At 29.0% G+C, this 20,738-nt stretch overlaps 8 protein-coding genes across 8 annotated transcripts; 3 read left to right on the top strand and 5 right to left on the bottom strand. All coding sequences in view use genetic code 12, as the record gives it.

Moving 5' to 3' along the window:
• Nucleotides 1-512: 512 nt before the first annotated feature.
• KGF55_003569 (uncharacterized protein) lies at nucleotides 513-3,890 on the top strand (the record flags this gene model as incomplete). The annotated part of the gene is made up of 2 exons (XM_051758377.1): nucleotides 513-3,395; nucleotides 3,441-3,890. 2 exons carry the CDS (start codon nucleotides 513-515, stop codon nucleotides 3,888-3,890), a joined length of 3,333 nt encoding a protein of 1,110 aa, XP_051613941.1.
• Nucleotides 3,891-7,175: 3,285 nt separating this feature from the next.
• NOC2 (mRNA-binding ribosome synthesis protein) lies at nucleotides 7,176-9,101 on the top strand (the record flags this gene model as incomplete). The annotated part of the gene is made up of 1 exon (XM_051758376.1): nucleotides 7,176-9,101. One exon carries the CDS (start codon nucleotides 7,176-7,178, stop codon nucleotides 9,099-9,101), a length of 1,926 nt encoding a protein of 641 aa, XP_051613940.1.
• Nucleotides 9,102-9,529: 428 nt separating this feature from the next.
• On the bottom strand, nucleotides 9,530-10,774 carry CWT1 (Cwt1p; the record flags this gene model as incomplete). Its single annotated transcript, XM_051758375.1, has 1 exon — nucleotides 9,530-10,774. The coding sequence occupies one exon, from the start codon at nucleotides 10,772-10,774 to the stop codon at nucleotides 9,530-9,532; it is 1,245 nt and encodes a 414-aa protein (XP_051613939.1).
• A 59-nt stretch (nucleotides 10,775-10,833) lies between these two features.
• On the bottom strand, nucleotides 10,834-12,024 carry KGF55_003566 (uncharacterized protein; the record flags this gene model as incomplete). The annotated part of the gene is made up of 1 exon (XM_051758373.1): nucleotides 10,834-12,024. One exon carries the CDS (start codon nucleotides 12,022-12,024, stop codon nucleotides 10,834-10,836), a length of 1,191 nt encoding a protein of 396 aa, XP_051613938.1.
• Nucleotides 12,025-12,233: 209 nt separating this feature from the next.
• KGF55_003565 (DNA-directed RNA polymerase III core subunit) lies at nucleotides 12,234-15,689 on the bottom strand (the record flags this gene model as incomplete). The annotated part of the gene is made up of 1 exon (XM_051758372.1): nucleotides 12,234-15,689. One exon carries the CDS (start codon nucleotides 15,687-15,689, stop codon nucleotides 12,234-12,236), a length of 3,456 nt encoding a protein of 1,151 aa, XP_051613937.1.
• A 110-nt stretch (nucleotides 15,690-15,799) lies between these two features.
• On the top strand, nucleotides 15,800-17,297 carry KGF55_003564 (TFIIH/NER complex subunit; the record flags this gene model as incomplete). The annotated part of the gene is made up of 2 exons (XM_051758371.1): nucleotides 15,800-17,219; nucleotides 17,290-17,297. The coding sequence occupies 2 exons, from the start codon at nucleotides 15,800-15,802 to the stop codon at nucleotides 17,295-17,297; spliced, it is 1,428 nt and encodes a 475-aa protein (XP_051613936.1).
• Nucleotides 17,298-17,302: 5 nt separating this feature from the next.
• KGF55_003563 (uncharacterized protein) lies at nucleotides 17,303-17,867 on the bottom strand (the record flags this gene model as incomplete). Its single annotated transcript, XM_051758370.1, has 2 exons — nucleotides 17,303-17,793; nucleotides 17,846-17,867. 2 exons carry the CDS (start codon nucleotides 17,865-17,867, stop codon nucleotides 17,303-17,305), a joined length of 513 nt encoding a protein of 170 aa, XP_051613935.1.
• A 37-nt stretch (nucleotides 17,868-17,904) lies between these two features.
• STE13 (Ste13p) lies at nucleotides 17,905-20,583 on the bottom strand (the record flags this gene model as incomplete). The annotated part of the gene is made up of 1 exon (XM_051758369.1): nucleotides 17,905-20,583. The coding sequence occupies one exon, from the start codon at nucleotides 20,581-20,583 to the stop codon at nucleotides 17,905-17,907; it is 2,679 nt and encodes an 892-aa protein (XP_051613934.1).
• Between the last annotated feature and the right edge of the window lie 155 nt (nucleotides 20,584-20,738).

The following is a 20,738-nucleotide window of genomic DNA, read 5'->3' as shown; positions in this document are numbered from 1 at the left end:
ATATTCATAGAGGTCTTTTCTGGTTTATATCAAGAGTAAATTGCAAAAGGGTATGAGGGCCCTGAAACAATCAGTCTTTACTCGACCTGATCGTATTTCTTTGTTAGTGAAGTATTTACGAGAAATGGTTGGTAGCGATGGTATACACAATATTTTCAAATTTGGTTGCCAAAAAATACACATCACAACCAAACTAAATATAGCATTCAAGCTTAAAATAACAAACTAACTCATTGTTTTTAATTCAATTCAAACCCATAGTTTTATCATTATCAACTTTTAATTTTAATTTCATCTCATAAGTCATCAACAGGCTTCAACTCAGTTTTGTTCAATTATCCACTTTACAACCAAAATCATACACATACCAACCATCAAGAAATCATACACACACAAATTTGGCTTATTAAAATTCATTATCAAAACAAAGTAACTAAATTTTAACTATTCAATCTCACTGTAATCAAAGTAGAGTTTCAATTAATGCCATATATAATTCTGGTTAATTTATAATGGGTTCTGGTATACTTCGAAAAGAATCAAAAACTACTACAAAAAGAACAACTCCCAAAAAAAAATCTACAGCAAAAGAATTTTTCGAAAAGAATAAGGATAAATGTATTCCAATTAGTATTGAACAATATAACGCGTTTAATACTGGTAAAAATGTTAAACCTGATAAAAGGAAACCTAGCCCAGCTAAATGTTTAAAATGTGGTAGTAGATTCAAACATTTTTGGGAAATTAAAAAACACCTTCAAACAATTAAATGTAGCGATACAGTTCCAAAATTAATTGCAAAGGAAAAAACGGTTAATGAAAAAGAAGACATATCTGAAGATTTGTATGAAAAATGTAGTTGTGGTAAATTAGTTATGAAAGATACTATGAAACAGCATTTAGATTCAAGTCATAAAAAAGGTAGAGAGGTATGCTTGCCATGTAAAACTACCATTGCAATTGGAAAAGAGGGTATGAATATACACAAAAAAAGCTATCAACATCAAATATATTCAGGTGAGTTCTTAGACGAGATCTTTTGCAGCTTATGTGGTATGAAATTTCATAGTACAAAGGCTCTCGCTCAACATGAAAGATTATTCCATAAAAATCAAAATAAAGTTGAGTCGAGCGACAGGAAAAGTAAATTAAATTTTTCAAATTCAGATAAACTTCTTGGCTTAGTACCACCTCATCCTTTTGAAAAAACCAATAATGAAAGTTTAGAAGTTTTCAAACAAAGAAAATCATATTTAGAATTTGATGGCAAAAGTTTCAACACCAGAGAAGAATTAGAATCATATGCTTTGAATGAAAATCCAAATGGATATTTTTGTTTAGGATGTAACAAAATTCTTGATTCAAAAAGAAATTGGATCTACCATGTTACTAAAAATTCATGTTTAAAAGTTTATGTTAGCAGTGAAGAAGATTTTGTTGAAGAATTAAAAGGATACCCAATTGTTCCATCAAGTAAGAGCACATTACACAGGGTGTTATCATGTGATTTAGGAGACATGATTTATTGTGATGTTTGTTACAAGGATGGAAAAAGCATGAAATTTTCAGCAACACATGATCTTAAAATCCACTGTATATATAATCATGGTATATTTGATGACACATATAAACTTTCCCATCAAGATATGGTAAATGAAATGAATGGATTTAATTTTGAAGATTCAAGATCACTTGAAATTTTTCACGAACATTACAAATTTTGTGAAAAATGTTGTTCCTGGTTGTCGAACTATAAACACCAATCACACCTAGGTGTGACATGTTCAATCAGGGCTGGTTGGGTGACTCAAATTCTTAATGCCATTCGTTTGTGGGATGGTAAAATGGTCCAATTGAATTTAAATTCTGGTGGTGAAACTGGTATGAATTATCCTCAATACGTGTTTGAACCTAAATCATTGGAAATTATTAATGCTGATTTGGAAGCTGTCAAATTTAGTCATGCAAACAAATCGGGTGATAGTAAAATTCAACTCATAAGTGAATCCAAAGATGCTGTTAATAAAGTTGAAGATGGTAGTGGCCCCAAGTCTGGTGACTTTTTGATTGATGGTTCACATGTCAATGGTGAAGACGTATGTTCATTTACATATAAAAATGTTCAAAACGTTGGAGATGTAGCTAAAATTATCAATTGCTGCCAAGTTTTTGATGTCATTTGTTTAAATGAGTTGAATCAAAGCATTTCAATGTTTGAGTCCCTTTCTAGAAACAATGGCAATTATGAATATTTTGGAAACTCAGGAGATAGAGCAGGAATATTGCTTAGAACCAATAAGCTAAATGTGGTAGAAAAATATAACATAAAAAATTCAATGCCTCCAAATTTTAGAAACAGGATCACCGATATAACATTGGAATTGAATGGTAAAAAATTATTAATTGTATCAATCTACGCGTTTGCTACAAAAAGTGATATTTTGGGAAATTTTAGTGCTAGAGATTTAGAAAAAATTGATTTTTTTAAGCTGCTTATAAAAGCTATTGATGGATATGCTAAAGAAGATCACGAACTTTTAATTGCTGGAGACTATAATTTCATTAATCAAGAGGATGATGCAATGATAAAAATATGTGAATGGAAAAAGCATTATGATTTTCCATTGGCAGAACTTTGGAACGAGTTTTCTGGAAAGATTGGTATCATGTCTTTGCAACATAACTTTAGTCAAGAAAAAGGGATGATATCTGTCATCAATAAAAAGAATAGTAGATTACTTGATCGGGTATATTCATCTAAATACATCAAAGATAGAATATTCAAGTTCATCAGCCAACATAATCCAAAATTGTCAGATCATTATGACAATTTCTTTTATTTATATTTAGGTTCAGATAGTAATTCATTTGATGTAAAAGATTTTAGCTGTCACACTGATTTAAATGAATTAAAATTTTTACTTCAAGATTCTGAAATTGTTATGAAAGATAAAGCAATAACCATTGATGACTATGAAGTTTATGATGCATTGGAGCCATTGGGACCAGAAGTAATTGAGGGAAGTTCTAGAGATATGTTATGTGATCAATTAAATGAAGAAATATTAAATCCATCATTCAAGTTGTATTCAGATGAATTATTTTCAGAAGCAAATGATAATGAGAAAAGCAGAATTCCACGAGATGCTTCATTTAGTTCCATATCAAACTTGTCAGACCAGTATATTGAATTAAACAGAAATTGGAAAAGCTTGTTAGAAGGAATCACTTTGAAAACTAAAGAAGATACAACTGTAAATACTGAGTTGATTGTTGGTCTGACCCTCGACAATTTCGATGTGGATGAAGATGATATTGTCGATGAAGAACTTGTTGGGGATTTAGATCTTTATAATGAAATGATTAATAATGTTGATGGCTACAAGATTATAAGAGTTTATAATAATTGATTGGTGGAAGAAAAAGAGGATAATAATAAGAATATTTATTTCGAGGACAGAGCCCATGAAGTTGATAATGCTGCATATAATTTTGAACAAGATCAATTTAATAAATCATCATTCTCTAAACTTACTACAAGAGATACTGGTCAAAACCTTACCAATGACACCTTATCAAATGAAAGAATAACAACAAGAAGTAATGTTATTTCCACAACAAGAAGTAATGTTAACTCCACAACAAGAAATTATTCATATAATAATTTAAGCTTTTCTCAATCAAAGTTTAGTCCATGCTTCGAAACAAACGAAGATTCTGATATTAACGAAGATGATTTTGTTGTAGGAAGCAGTGAAGGAGATATATATTATTATGATGAGAATATTAATTGTGAATATGATTCTGATATTGAATGTGTCTACAACAAAGACTTGATTGAAGAAGATGAAGAATATGAAAATATTGGTCCAGTCTTTGAAATATATTGATGAGTTATACTAATAGTTCAATTCTGGAAATTGAATTAATATTTTCAATTCTTTTTATATAATAGTTTATACTTAATATTAATTTAATGATTCAAATTACAATGATCTTTTCTACGACTCATTCTCTACACCAGTCTAATTGAATCATAAACAATGTAGTTACTCGTCTCTTCAAGCATAAGAATTTTACCAATATACTAGACCTTAATTAGCACTAAATTTGCTAGCGGTGGCATAATAATTTTGATCAACAATTAAGACTAAAACTAGCTGAAGTCACAAAACACAAAAAGACATAAGTCCATTTAATATCGTGTTGAGAATCAAATTGTATTTTCAAACTAAAATCCTCCCATCCTAATGATGTGGTGGAACCATATTTGTTAAAAAATATTTGAATAGTAGATAAATTTATGTCATTTCACTCATTCAAGAAGACTAGGATGCAGATCATTAATTTTTGGCAAATTGCTTTGAAATCACTACCGATATTGATTTTGGTAAAGACCGGGTAGGACAATTAAGTACATTCAATGTCTATACAACAGATGAAGTTTCATAATAAAAGATTTTGTGTAGGAATGCTGGAAATTTGATGTTGTTCGTCTTACCAAATTTAGCATTCAAATTTTTGCATAATGCTGATCATACTGATGAGATGAAACTGCTATATGATTGACCCAGGTGATAATTGATTAAAACTAAGAATCCAATCACAAACACCGATTTAAGCAATCTGGAATTAAACACTGTAGGTCATCTCGATCATCGAAACATAAGCTATATAAACAATGTGATAGACGCAATGGAGGATATAACTTCAAATCGATCTTTTGATACATAATGCATTTTTGTTGCAAAATTAGATAAAAGCAATTAAAAACTACAAAATTATCAGGGCACAAATTAGAAGTTTTAAGTTATACATGTAGGCACGAATGTACATATAAAATCACCTACACATGAGAAGAAAAGCAGCAAAATCGATATAGAATAATGAATATAGTGTGTCTAGTTGTTATTCTAAGGTAAATTTGTTTTGGATATGATAATTCATTTGCACACTGTATAACTGGCTATGTCCAAGAATCGAATTAAGGTAAGTAAGAAAAAAAGTCGGCTAGGCCTAAATGCTGATACAGTATTTTAAAAAAACGAGAATCATTTTTTAAAATCTGATGGCAAAAACTCTCAACACCAAAGTAGAATCAAACTCAATCAAATTATATTTGCATCAAAATCATTGACTCAAGCAAAAATTGAGGACAGTGGTGTCACAACATTAGGATATTGTTCTCAATCATACATAAGCAAATGAAGATGAGTTTTATCAGGAATTGTATGTATATTTGATATTACCACCAAAGTCGAACACATTACATAGAGTTCTTTCATATGGTTTGCAAAACATTATTAAAAGCAATTGTCTTATGTTTGCGTTTCTGCATAATCATGGGTTAATAGTGAAGGGGACCTGACTCATCTTTACTCAACAAGAAATGGTCGATGACTTGAATGGGTACAAATTCCAAGATCTCGAGTCAGCCAAAGTCTTTTAAACACATTATAAATAATAATACCGTTTTTTTTTATCTAATTATAAAAACCAATCACAATTTGGTGCAGCATGTTTTATTAGAGTTGAATGGATTAATCAGATTTCATAATTGGCTTAAGGGAAGGAGAGGGTGTTGAATGAAATTTAATTCATGGTAATGTCTTCCAAATCACATGATAAAACTCTATGTAATGTGCTGTTGCTTGATGGCACACTTTGGTATCCTTTTAATTCTTCAACAAAATCTTCTTCACTGCTAATATAAAGTTTCAAACATGAATTACTAGTAAGATGATCTATCCAATTTTTCTAGCTAGAAACGCATGTTTAAGGCTTTATGTTAGCAGTGAAGAATAGTATGTGCAAGAACCTCATTTGTTCCTGATTTTATTATATAAAATTCAATAATAGAACTAGCAAAATATTGTTTGATAAGTCTTCCATTTATAATAATAATAAATGTTCCAATTGAAAAGGACTAATAAGTGGTGAAATATTGAACTCACACGATTCTAATAAGTGGTGAAATATTGAACTCACACGATTCTAATCTCTCTATACAAAGTCTACTCAATTACACAAGTTGGATGTTTTATTGTACTTTGTTGTATAAATTGGTCTTTTTATTTTTTTAAAGTCGGTTGCTTATTAATTTGCAATTTTTAGAGAAAAGATTTTCAACTAATAATCGTTATAATCTAAAACTCCTATACATTAATTATTGACATTTTATTCACTAAGGTGAATCAATTATCATGGCTTGAGCTTATAGTGTTATTATTTTCATCGTTAACACCCCACAAACCTATAGTCAACAATACTCTTCTGCAAATTCATAATATAGATTTCAAATTCAAATTCTGAATTATATTTCTTTCAGTTAAAAATTTCTGATACAACATTTAACTCATAATTAAAATTTGAAGTATGAAAAAAGATGTAAAAATTTTAGATCATTCTTCCACGAGTTTGACAGAAGCAAGTTTTTAATCAGTGATTGTAGTTGCGTACGAGACTCAACTTGTAAAGCAAAATACTTTAATAAAACTGAGATTCAAACAACCACCGTTTTGAGCAATAAGTACGTGGAATTAATCAGTGTAATTTTGTTAAATTATGTTAGACGTATAAATACATTATTAGACGCAATGGAGGAAACAATTTCAAGTAGACCTTTTGATGCATAATACATTGGTGCAAACTTAATAGAAAAAGTAAGAGCCAAAAAATAATTATTGCACAAATCAAAAGTTTTAAGTTATATATGTAGGTACGGATGTACATTCAAAATCACCTTCACACAAGAAGAAAAGCATCATATTCTATTCAAGATTGATCAAGAATCTGTATCTAGCTGTTACTTTATAACGTAGATTGGTTTTGAGCTAAAACGGAATAATTGCAAACTAAACAATTTGTAGTATATGCATCAAAACTATTTTAGTTTTAAACCAAAAACATAGATTATTGTTATTCGTAAAATCGAGAAATAACATATACCAGTATGTCAAATTTAATTCAAACTCTTAAATAATTCTACACAATTCATATCGAATCTTAAGCTTTTGTTTCTCATCGTATCAAACAACTCATTATCAGCTTTTCTAACGAACTATTATTCGTGTTTCAAACAACTCACTTGGTAGTTGCACCAAGGTCTATTTCTCATCTCGTTAATGTTGTATTTATTTTTTTCAATCATCTTACCATTAATCATCTCAACAACCATGGCTAAAGCATCCAAACAAACCAAAAAATTTCAAAATAAACATTTAAAACATACGATTGAACATCGTAAAAAAGTTCAAGATTTTAATAAAAAAGCAGCATTAAGAAAAAAAGGTAAAGGAGAAGCACCAATACGAAAAGATGGGAAATCAAAAGAGGTATTTGATGATATGTCAGTAGATGAATTTTTTGAAAGTGGATTTGAAGTACCTAAGGAGAAGAAGAAGAAAAAAGTTGCAGAAGAAGAAGAAGATTCATCATCTGAAGAGGAAGATATGGAAATGAATTTGGAGAATTTAGAAGAAGAAGATCCAGAGTTTTATAAATATTTGAAGGAGAATGATAATGATTTGTTAGAGGGGGTTAATCCATTAGATGCGATAAGTGATGAAGAAGAAGAAGAGGAAGAGGAGGAGGTGGCAGAACCAGATGCTCCTCAAGATCCCCACGATAAAATTGAAATCACTACAAAACTTGTTAAAAAATGGGACACTCAATTACAAAAACCAACTCCTAAAATTATCCGAAACATTATAATAGCTTTTAAAGCAGCTGTAAACATCAACAAAGGAGAAGATTATAAATATAGTGTTGTTGATCCAAAAGCATTTACAGAACTTATGTTATTAGTATTAAAGAAAATACCCATTGCAATTCAAAATTTAATTAAATATAAAGTGAAAAACAATGTTAGAACAGTACCTCAAAATCCTCAAGCTACACAAATTGGTTCCATATTAAAATCTCATGCAAGTTCATATATTACTTTATTAGAAGATATAAATAATACTGAAACAGCTGCATTAATTTTAGCTTCAATTCATGAAGTTATGCCATATTATATATCACATCGTAGATTATTAAAACAAATCATATCAGCAATTACAAATGTTTGGGCAAGTTCAAATATAATAGATATACAAATTGCTTCATTTGCATTTATAAATAACATCGTCAGAGAATATCCAAAATCTTTATTAGAAACTGTTCTTAAACAATCATATCAATCATTTTTACAACATTGTCGTAAAACAAATATTCATACAATGGATAGAATTAATTTTTGTAAAAATTCATTAGCTGAATTATTTGGAATTGATTCAACTATAGGTTATCAAACTGGATTTGAATATGTTAGACAATTAGCTATACATTTAAGAAATAGTATAAATGGAAAAGGAGCAGCAGCCATTTATAATTGGCAATATTGTCATTCATTAGATTTTTGGTCAAGAGTTTTAGCACTTAACGAAGGACTTAATCAATTAATTTATCCATTAGTTCAAGTTACAATTGGAACTATTAGATTAATACCGACTGCACAATTTTTCCCATTAAGATTTTATTTAATTAGATCATTATTAAGATTAAAAACAGTTTATATTCCCATATTCCCATTACTTTTTGAAATTTTATCATCAACAGCTATAACTAAATCTCCAAAACCTTCAAATAATAATTTACAATTTGTTGATTTTGAACATAATATTAAAGTTAATCAAGCTTATTTAGGTACAAAAATTTTTCAAGATGGTATATGTGAACAATTTATTGAATTAACTTTTGAATTTTTTGGTGTGTATGCTAAAAATATTGCATTTCCTGAGTTAGTTACACCTGCAGTACTTTCATTAAAGAGATTCACAAAGAAATCAAAAAATGCTAAATTTAATAAACAATTAAATCAATTAATTGAAAAATTAAATGCAAATGCTCAATTTATTAATAGTAAAAGATCAAATGTTGAATATGGTCCTTCAAATAAACAAGAAGTTTCAAATTTTTTGAAAGAATTTGAATGGGAAAAAACTCCATTAGGTCAATATATAATTGTTCAAAGACAATTGAAGGAGGAGAGAATTAAGTTGTTGAAGCAAGCACAAGAAGATGCAAAGGAGAAAGAGGGTAAGGATCAAGAAGATTAGATGGATATAGGACGAATAAGAAGATAATGCAAAGAGTTAGGTTTTAAATTCATGAATTTATAGATAAAAATTTATACAACTTGGAATATTACATCTATTGGGTAAAACTTGAACAATAACTTTTTCCTTCTATTCCTTCTTTTGGCCCTAAATTACAACTTGTTAAACTGCTTGGAAAGACTTCACTTGGTCAATCGTGAAAGACAATTGAAAGAAAATTAAATTGTTGAAGCAAGCACAGGATATGCAAAGGTGAAAGAAGATTAAGTCATAAAATTCATTTATTTATAGGTATATATGTATACAGCTTGTAATAAGAAGTTAATGCAAAAGAGGCATCTGTACTAGAAAGATCCGTTCCTACAAACATCCATCCGTACCCCATCCGTACTGCAGACATCCGTACAAACATCATCCGTGCCTCCTCCTCACGGATCTATAGGAATAAAATTACCCACTATACAACTTGGAATATTATATCTATCTCTCCGTATTGTAAAACTAAAACAACAACTTTTCCTCTTTATCCCATCTTTAGTCCTCAAATTACAACTTGTCAAAACTGCCTTCTGACCCTTATCAAATGCTATAGCTCCATATTTTTCCCAAAAATTTACTGCACTTTCTTCACTCATTAATTCATAAATTGCTAATTTACCATCTTTTAAATCATCAGTTGTAACTCCAACTAATGATGCAAATTCTTTATTACCTCTATAAATTTCACCAGTTCTTCTCCATAAACATGCAGGAATAGCCATTGACGTAAAAACTCTATCATAATCTAATAACATTCTTTCAAAACTTTCTTCAACTAAAACTAAATCGACATCTTTTAAAGTTCTTGCAATTGCTCTAAATGCAGGTCTAAATATACTTAAAGGTTTTAAAATTCTTTGACGACTTGAAATATTCATATAATTATCCATATATCTTTGTAATCTTGCATAACCTTTTGCATAATTATAAGGTTGTAATAATCCAGCTTCTAATTTTGCTTTAATAACTTGTTTTAATCTTTCTTCTGGGGAGATTTCTGTAGTAGGATCAGCAGCAGTTAAGAAGAATTTGTCTCTAGCTGAATCTGAAATTACTGGTTGTTCTTCAGGTGGTGGTGGTTGCTGTGGTTGAGGTTGAGGTTGTGGGTTTGGTTGTTCTTCTACAGGTTGAGGTACTTCTTCAAAAGTTTGACTAAAAATATTATTTGGTGAAAATGCAGGAGCCCAAAACATTTGACTTTCTTCATTATTTAATGCTCCATTAACTAATTCAGGATCATCTATCATAGATAGGAAATCATTTAATGAACTAAATTCACTACCTGCATGTTCTGAATAAAATAATGGTTCTTGATTGTAAGCTAGAGTTTGAGATAATACAGATTTGGTGGGTCTATGTTGAGGGGGTGGTACTTGTTGTGGAGGTACTGTTGGTAGTGGTTGTGGTGGTTGCTGTGGTGGTTGTTCTTCCGTCTTTTCTTCAACATCTTTTCTCAATGATGCTGCTTTCTTTCGTTGTCTTGAATTTGATGGTTCATCATAACATAAATGCAGGATACCTCTTTTAATACATCTTTGACAAGGTCTTGATTCATCACATATCATATGTGATCTTCTACAATATACACATGCTATTTCTAACTTCTTCTTTCTTTTCCTTTTGGTGGTGTCCATGGTTAATGGTGAAAAAGAGGTAAAGTTTACATTTTACACAAAAATTAAAAACATAATCATTATTCTTCAATACTAGTACTTAATTCAACACCTTCATTTTCAAAATTATATCTATTCAAGATCGCCAGCGGTCTTGAAAATAATATAGGACGTGAATTTCTCACTGGTGGTGGATCATGTACCTCTGGTCCTTCCTCCAATTCATCATTAATACTTCCATAATCTATAACTTGTCCAGCAAAAGATTTTAAAATAGTATTATTACATAATGGACAACTCCTCTTAAAATTAATTAACCAATTTGATAAACAATTTTGATGAAAAAAATGTTTACATTGTAAAACTAATACTTTTGATTTTAAAGGATGATATTTTTCTAAACATATTGAACATTTATAAGAATTAAAATAATCATTTGGACAATTTAAAATATTAAATTTCCCAGTTGAATTAAGATAATGATCAAGATCTTGTTCTAAAATTAAATGATTATTATCATAAATATATATTGGTAAATTTTTAACCATTTGAGCATTTCTTTTATTAATTTGTCGTTTTCTAAATTTTTGTCCACATACAATAATACAATAAAATAATACAATTAATAAAGGTGGTGATAAAACCATTGATAATACTATACTGAACCAACTACCAATATAGGCTGTAGATATTTCAATTATTATATCTATATTGTTATATAACTTTAAGATTTTATAATCTTCAAATGTAATAAACATTATTGGAAATTCTAATGTACCATCCTGATTAAAAGTATTTGAATACATAGTAATTAAACTTCTATAAGGTTCATCATTAGCAACAACAATAGCAGATGGATCCAAATTTGAATCAATAATATTTGTAACTTTATCCACAAATGTACAATCACCACGTAAAACTATTAAAATCTTGTTATTATATTCAATTGTTGATTCAATCTTTTCACACATATTAAATGGTAAAATTTCATAGTGACTACTTAATTTTGAATTAAGTACAGGTGAAAAAGAAGCATATCTACCAATGATTTTGGTGGTGGAATTACCTTCAGTTGTATTAAATTCTAATATTGAATCAATTGGAAAAAATGAATTAACAACATTATTAAATGGATATTCATCAGATGTTTTAAATTGTTTGAAGGTATTTTTGGTTAAATAAAATGCAGATTTCAAATCCAATTGAGAATCATGGATAATGAAGAAAAGTAGTAGTAATGATGTACAAAATATTAGTAATCTGTATTTCATGTGGTTCTTGTGGTTGATAGTCCTAGATCAAAATAATCGCGAAATCAAAATAAAAAATATATTCGTAAGCTCATGTTCTAGCCGCATCTACATGGTCAAGAATACAATAAAAGGTTGTGAAGCTACAAAAAGACTCCTTCAAATGACAGATACTCCGGTTTCTCTGTATAAGTCTATAATATACACATCCGCACAACAAACACTTCACCCTAAAACACACCACCCAATCTCAATCTCGGAGCTATATTCATTGAAAGTAATTCTTGAAACAACAACTTCGCAGCATATGGTATAGTCATTTTTATAATATTTTCACTCCCCTTACAAGTTGTACACCAAGAATTATATCCCATTAATCCACATTTATTACAAATATCAACTTCAAAAGCATCTGATGAAATCATTAATCTTTCTAATAATAATTGAGAAGCACCATAAGCAATAACACAATCTCTTTCCATCTCCCCCAACCTTAAACCACCATCTCTTGATCTACCTTCTGTAGGTTGTCTTGTTAAAACAGCTCTTGGACCTCTTGCTCTTGCATGCATTTTATCTAATACCATATGTTTTAATTTTTGATAATAAATTGGACCAAAAAATATATATGCTTGTAAACATTCACCAGTAATACCAGAATATAACATATCTTTTCCTGAATAAGAAAATCCTTTTTCAACTAAAATTTTTGACATATCTTCTAATTTTGATCCACCAAAACATGTACCATATTCTAAAGTACCATTCAAAACACCTGCTTTTCCTGATATTAATTCAATCATTTTACCAACAGTCATACGTGATGGAAAACCATGAGGATTCATAATTATATCAGGTGAAATACCATCATCATTAAAAGGTAAATCTTCTTGTTGAACAATTATACCACAAACACCCTTTTGTCCATGTCTTGAAGAAAATTTATCACCCAATTCTGGACGTCTAGTTTGTCTAAGTAAAACTTTAATTAATGCTTGATCATTATCACTAACCGACATCATGACTTGATCAACATATGATGGTTCTGCACCTTTATAATAAGCAGCAGATTCTCTATGAGTTTCCACTTGTGTTTGCTCTGGTGGTTGTTGTAAAGAGGACTCCCCCGCATTTGTTGGAACACATTTATTTGCATATACTTGACCATTTTCAATCTTACTTCCAACTTCACCTAAACCATCTGGTCCCAAAGCTTGATGTGGGAAAATTGGTTGATTATTTTCATCTACTCTCATACCTGATAAAATATCTTTTGTATGATTTGGATATTTTTTCAATTGTACAGTATTTTTTCTCACAACTTGACATCGACCAAACCCTCTATCTAATGAAGATTTATTTAACACCAAAGCATCCTCTATATCATAGCCTGAATAAGACATTACAGCAACTGTAGCATTTTGTCCAGCAGGTAATTTATCATAATTAATTAATTCTATAGTCTTTGTTTTAACCATTGGTTCTTGTGGATATACCATAAAATATAATAATGTATCAATTCTTCTGAATTGATTATATGCAATAGCTCCAATTGCTTGTTTACCCATCGCACATTGATATGTATTTCTTGGTGATTGATTATGATGAGGATAAGGAATTAAACCAGCTACAGCACCTAAAACAGTAAAAGGTTCAATTTCAAGATGAGTAGTAGTAGCATTTGGATGTTCACCAATATCTTTTTCATATAATGCAATTAACAGATCATTTTCTTCATTAACATCTAAATATTCAACTAACCCTTCTTTTAAAAAATCATCAAATTCCCATTCTCCTTTTAATAATTTTGATAAATGCGAGGCTTTAACTCTTGATTGATTATTTTCAACAATTATTAAAGGTCGACAAATTCTACCTCCATCAGTTGCAATATGAACAGATTGATGATGAGGATTTGTATATATACTAACAAATGCAGAAACTTTCCCAGCTCGACGTAATCGACGAAAATCAGTTACAAATTTCACTGGAAATCTAGTTGTACCTAATAAAGTACCATTAAGATAAATTCCGAAGTTACCTTCAACATGTAATGTACCAGAATCTAATCCAAAAATTGATTCACAACCTAATACTGTACATAACTTTTTAATAGGACCTTCTTCATCATCTGTTGTAATATGAGTCATTAATGCTAAATTTTTAACTAATCCACAAGCTTCACCTTCTGGTGTATCTGCAGTACAAAGCATACCGAATTGTGAAGGTTGTAAAGCTCTTGGACCAGAAACTTTTCTTGATTTTTCAAATTGTGAAGATATACGAGTCATCATACCTAATGCTGAAATATATGATAACCTCGACAAGACATGTGTTACACCTGCTCTTTCCATTTTAAAACGTTTTAAAGACCAATTCCCCGTTGAAATTGCTCTATTTAATCCCATAGTTATATTATTTGAATGTATATTTATAGATAATAAAGCATCAAATTCTGAAGTTCTACTTGGTTTTTTCAAAATTTTATCAATATTTGCTTTAAAATCTGAATTAAATTTTTTAAATAAATCTTCAAATAATAATGACATTAATTGTCCTGCTAATTCTAATCTTTTATTACCAACATAATCTCTATCATCAACCATTTTCGGATTATGCATAGCCATAATTACACGTCTTGCCATCATTGCCATATATAAAGCTTTTTCTCTAAATTGTAAATCACTTACAGTTAAATGAGCAATAATAGTAGTTGCAACAGCTTCTATACCTTCTTGTAATTGAGATAATTTTGGTGCTCCTGCTCTTCTAATAGTTTTAACTCTTTTTCCCAAATATAATAAAGCTTGTTGTTGAGTAAATACTTCAAGTTTAGCAGCTTCTTCAAAATTTACAACAAATAAATCTTGATAATTTGGATCAGATCCACAGACTAATTGTAATATTTCTAAATCTGACGTTATACCAGCAGCTTTTAATACTATAACAATCGGTATATCTTCACTAATAGAATTATGTTTTAAATAAATTTTATCATTTTTGGTGATTACATAAGTTTTTGATTTTCTTTCATGAGTAGATGAAGTTACTGAAGCTTGAACTATTCCCTTTTTTTCATCAGCTTCAACAATGATTCTATTTTTTGATAATTGTTCTTGAACTAATATAACTTTTTCTGTACCATTTACAATAAAATAACCACCTGGATCTAAAGGACATTCATCAACTTGTGCCATTAATTTTTCATTCATTCCATCTAACATACATTTATTTGATCTTAACATTATTGGCATTCTTCCAATTTCTAAATCATTATGTCTTATAATTTTTCTTCCTCTTGTATATTCAACATCAACATATATAGGAGCAGAATAAGTTAAATCTCTTAATCTACATTCATGTGGTGGCATTATAACTTCTTTTGTACCAATAGATGAAGTAGATTTATGACCAACTCTTATATCAAGATATTTCACATAAAAATCTGGATCAACATCTGATAATACAAGTGCATTTGCTTTTAAAATTTTTCTTAAATCAACATCTACAAAATAATTAAATGAATCAAGATGTTGTTTGACTAATCCTTTTATTTTTAAAAATGCCGGTAGTAGATTCCATTTATCTTCTGAAGTTTTTATTTCATCTGTTAGGCTTTTGCCTTTGTAAGTGGACTGTAGTAGGTCGTTAAACGCGTTATCCGTCGTTGATTTACCCTTTCTCATGCTTGCAGTGTAATAAGAGTTGTAAGTAAATTTTGATCTCATCAAGTCCGCTTTTTATTTTAAGTGGCGCTACCCCCAATGTTTACATCACATATCTATTTATCACCATCATGAGTTCAAATCTATTCAAAACAACAGTTAATGAATATCTAGAAGATCTACCTAAAGCAGTTCAATCCAAATTATATGAAGCACCAGCAACATGTCTATCTATTTATCGATTACTATCGCCAATGGCTAAATTTTTCATAATGTCAATGATTTTCAATGAAAAACCATTACCAATGAGAGATCTCACCAAGTGGTGTAAACCACTGGCGAAAAAACTTGAATTTGAAGCTTTAAAAAGATTGGAATCATTACATTTAATAGAACATGACAACAAGGGAACACATATAAAATTAAATTCAATATTTAGAAAAAATTTCCGAGATTGTCTAACAGGAACTCAAGATCCTAATGCATTTGGAAGTATTACTATAACTGAAGACAAACATAAAGTAGATATTCCATTTCTAGATAAATTTGCATCTACAAAATGGGAAACAATTTTACATTTTATGGTTGGGACTGAAGGTACTCCTGCTCCATCTAAATCAGTATTAAGTTTATTAAAAGCAGGAGGTCTTATGGAAGGAGATGATTACAACTTGAATATAACAAATACAGGATTTCAATTTTTATTACAAGATGTAAATGCACAAATATGGACTTTATTATTACAATACCTAAATTTAACTCAAGAATTAAATATGAATCCTGTTGATGTATTAAATTTTATTTTTATATTAGGTTCATTAGAATCGGGGAAAAGTTATGCAGTTTCTGGACTTAGTGAAACTCAAGTAAGTATGCTTGCTGATTTAAAAGACTACGGGTTAGTTTATCAAAGATCAGATTCATCAAGTAGATTTTATCCAACAAGATTAGCAACTACATTAACATCAGATTCATCAGCACTTAAAACACCTTCAATGGCTGTAGAACAAGCCCTTGAAGAATCTTCTGAACAGATCACCTCATCAAATGTTCAAGAATCAATCATAATAGAAACAAATTTTAAAATATATGCATATACAAATTCACCATTAGAAATAGCAATCCTAAACTTATTTGTTCAAATGAAAGCAAGATTTGCAAATATGATAGCAGGTCAAATAACAAGAGAATCTATTAGAAATGCATTATATAATGGTATAACAGCAGATCAAATTATAAAATTTTTAGAAACTCATGCACATCCACAAATGAGAGCATTAGCAAAAGATAAATTAGATAAAAAAATTGAATTTGATACAAGTCATAATATAAATACAGCAGGTGGAGCACCACAAAGTAAAACTGATGGGTCCATAAGTCAACATAAATTAGAAATAATACCACCAAATGTTGTTGATCAAATAAAATTATGGCAATTAGAATTAGATAGAATTCAAACTTTTGAAGGTTATTTATTTAAAGATTTTGCAAATCAACAAGAATATGATATATTATTTAATTATGCTACTGAATTAGGTGTTTTAATATGGAGTAATAAAATTAAAAAAAAATTTTTTGTAACAAAAGATGGTATGGCACAAGTTGCAGATTTTGCAAATAGAAAATTAAGAAATTTAAATTGAGTAAATTAAATTATAATCAATATTTAAAATTTTACATAATTCTTGAATTGAAAATTCATCATTAAAATTGGGTGGTGTTTGTTCTTCATAGTTGTTGATTATTTCACCATCTTCAATGTTAAAACCAGATTCTTGTAATTGTTCAATAAATGATTCCTTTGCATCGTCAGTAGCACTATCTAACGTGTCTTGAAGGTTCATAATCATTTCATCTTGTTGTAATTCAAGTGCTCTTTGTTTAGATTCCCATTGTTGTAAATGCCAATTTTTAAACCCACCAATTTTTGCAAATTGAACTGATTGTTCATTATACAAGTAATTTAATGCCTTTTGAGCAACATTTCTCCAATATGAAATAGATTCTTGAAGTTGATCTTTTTCTTTAATATATTTGGTTACTTTAATTAATGTATCTTTTTTCAATTTATACATTTTCAATTGTTTATCTAAGTCCGCTTCATAGGTTGAGGGAGACACCTTATCTATCAACGTTAGTCATTACAACTTCTAATCAACAATCTTCTCTCAACATACTCACTAAATTCTTTGATTTCATTTTGGTTGCCAAAAAGTGTAAGTGCAAAAAAAAAAATTTAGCTGCTAAAATTATTTTGCAACCAATTTAACATTTTTTTATAAACAAATGAATTACCATTATGATAATTTATATTATGATCATTATCAGGAAATAAATGAAATTCATAATTATGAATATTCGCAAGATTTAATTTATCCATTAACCACATTGAATTTTGAACATGAACATTATCATCTGCTGATCCATGCATTATTAAAAAATTTTTGATATTTTTGAGATTTTCTACTTTACTAATTTGAGCAACATTATAACTTGGATTATCTTGAGGTTTATTCATGTATCTTTCAGTATATATAGCATCATAAAATAACCAATTTGTAACTGGTGCAATAGCAACTCCAAATTTGAAAATTTCACCATTATCAAATTCTAAGGTTTTTAGTGTAGTAAACCCACCATAAGACCATCCCCATATTGCTACTTTATTTTTTTGAATAAATTTATTAGCTGAAATAAATTCAGAAGTAATTAATTTAATATCTCTTGGTTCCCAATATCCAATATTATTATTAGCGTAAGATTTAAATTTCCAATCTTTACCACCTGTTCCTCTTGGTTCAATTACAAAAATTATGCTATTTAACGTTGAACTAGCTACATCTAAAAAACCCAAATCATATTGTTTTTGAACAGTTTGTGAACCTGGTCCACCATATGCATGAACAAGTAAAGGATATTTAAACTCTGGGTTGAAACCAGGCGGGAAAATTGTTTTGATACTTATTGAAATATCTTCTTTTTCTAATTTGATTTCATTAAAAGTTGTCGTTGGAATATTTGTATTTTCTAAATTTTTTAAACTTTTATCCATAAAATTTATTATTGGTTGTTCTAATATTGTATGTTCAACATGTTCTTTTTCTTGTTCATGTAATTCAGTCATACTAATTAATCTTTGCCATGGTTGATTAGGTCCATTATATTTTAAACTTAAAAATTGACCATTTTTAGAAAATTTTGTAGAATAATATCCATCTTCATTTAAAGAAGTATATTCAATATATTCATTGGTATTTATATTCACACCAATTAAATGAGAATCCATAGCACTTTTAGCAGAAGTTAAGAAATAAATGCAGTTGTGTTGATTATTATAAATCCCTTCGCTAATTGTTGGGTACTTGTTGAAAATTTTAGGTTCAGCACTAGCTGCTTTGTCAAATAAACAAATATAATTGTTACCATTTTCAAAACAATTATCAATATAACCACCATTAGCGGCTAAATTGATTGGTTTCATTTTTTCAACCCATCCACCATATTTACCCGTAACATTAAATGATTCTATTCTAGTTACCTCATTTCCGTTAAAAACCTTTCGAGCAAATAATTTACTTGTTCTATCAGTTTGTTTCATTAAAAAATTATCATTATCAACCCAAATAGCTTGATAAAGTATAAATTCATCACCCAAAGTCTTATCTTTGTCCAGCAAAGATTCGACTTTTTTTGATTTAACATCATACGTATAAATTGATACAATTGGAATATTTGTCCCAGGTTTTGGATATTTTAAAGATGTCTTTATAGGATATTGATTTAAATTTTTATATTGTTTCTCATTCAGTTGTTCATATTGCATTCCAATTTCTGTATTTTGTTTAATATAATAATCAATATCAACAGATTGAACATTAGTATCATTTAATTTTACAAATATAAATTTAGATGAATCTGGTGACCACCAAATCATTCTATCATTTGCTGTTACTTCTTCTTCATATACCCAATCAGGTTTACCATTGAAAATGTTTGTTGATCCATCATTAGTTATTTGATGTACCTCTCCAGTAGATACATCATGTACAAATAAATTATGTTCAAATGCAAAAGCCACAGTATTACCATCTGGTGAAAATTCAGCAAAATGCAATTTCTCTAATACATTTGTTTCAACATTTGGTGGTTGTATGGGAGTATAGGTAGCTAATATAGGGTTATATAGCCAATATAATGCAAATGTTGAATGTCTCCATTGAGCTAATTTATCGGAAACTATGATATGATTATTATTTAATTCTTCAATTGATTTACTAGGATTTATGATAATGTCAGATATATGAAAGAAATTATTTTTATATGGAAATTTTCTAGAATTTATGATAATATCCTCAAAATCTGTATTTATTTGTTTTAAAAGAAATTGATCTTTTCTAGGAGTTATATAATAACCTCCAGAATTCCCCGAGGGGTACTGTTCTGGAGTTAACCAAGTTATACTTTCTTGATAAGTCATATAATCTCCATTTCTCCAATTATCAAATGTTATGTTTTTAAATTGTGAATTATATTCATTTAGGGTTATATTTTGACCAAACAACTTGATATTAGTTTGCCATTTAGTCTTATTTAATAATTGTTTAGGACTCAATTGAGAATATACTATAACTCCAATAATCCATAACAAGACAAACACAATTGATATAATACTAATTATAGATTTTTTAATTCCTTGATTTTTATACCTACTTAAAATTGAATGAAAAATAGGATCATTATAAAAATCATTCTTTGTTTCTTTTGATTTATTTGTATAATTTTCAATATCTTCAAAAACAACTGATGATTGTGAATCACTTGAACTTCTTGATTGACTTATATTTTCTTCTAATACATTTTGATCTATCATTTCATATTGTTCAGATTTTCGTCGTGATTTGAAAAAGGAAAACATTATGTAAGTGTGAGGTAGTAAAGGTAAGTGGGTATAGATAGCTTCATTAAGATATGAAAAGTAATGGGTCTTGGACTTTATATATAAGAATTTTATGTGAAGTTATGATAATCGTAATCAATTTTTCAATTTGTAAATAAAGTTTGAAATTTATG

This window comes from Candida pseudojiufengensis (genome assembly GCF_024610245.1).
Source record: "Candida pseudojiufengensis strain CBS 10847 chromosome Unknown scaffold1, whole genome shotgun sequence".
Classification (NCBI taxonomy): Eukaryota; Fungi; Ascomycota; class Pichiomycetes; order Serinales; family Debaryomycetaceae; genus Lodderomyces; species Lodderomyces pseudojiufengensis.
This window is presented reverse-complemented; position numbering and strand designations above follow the sequence as displayed.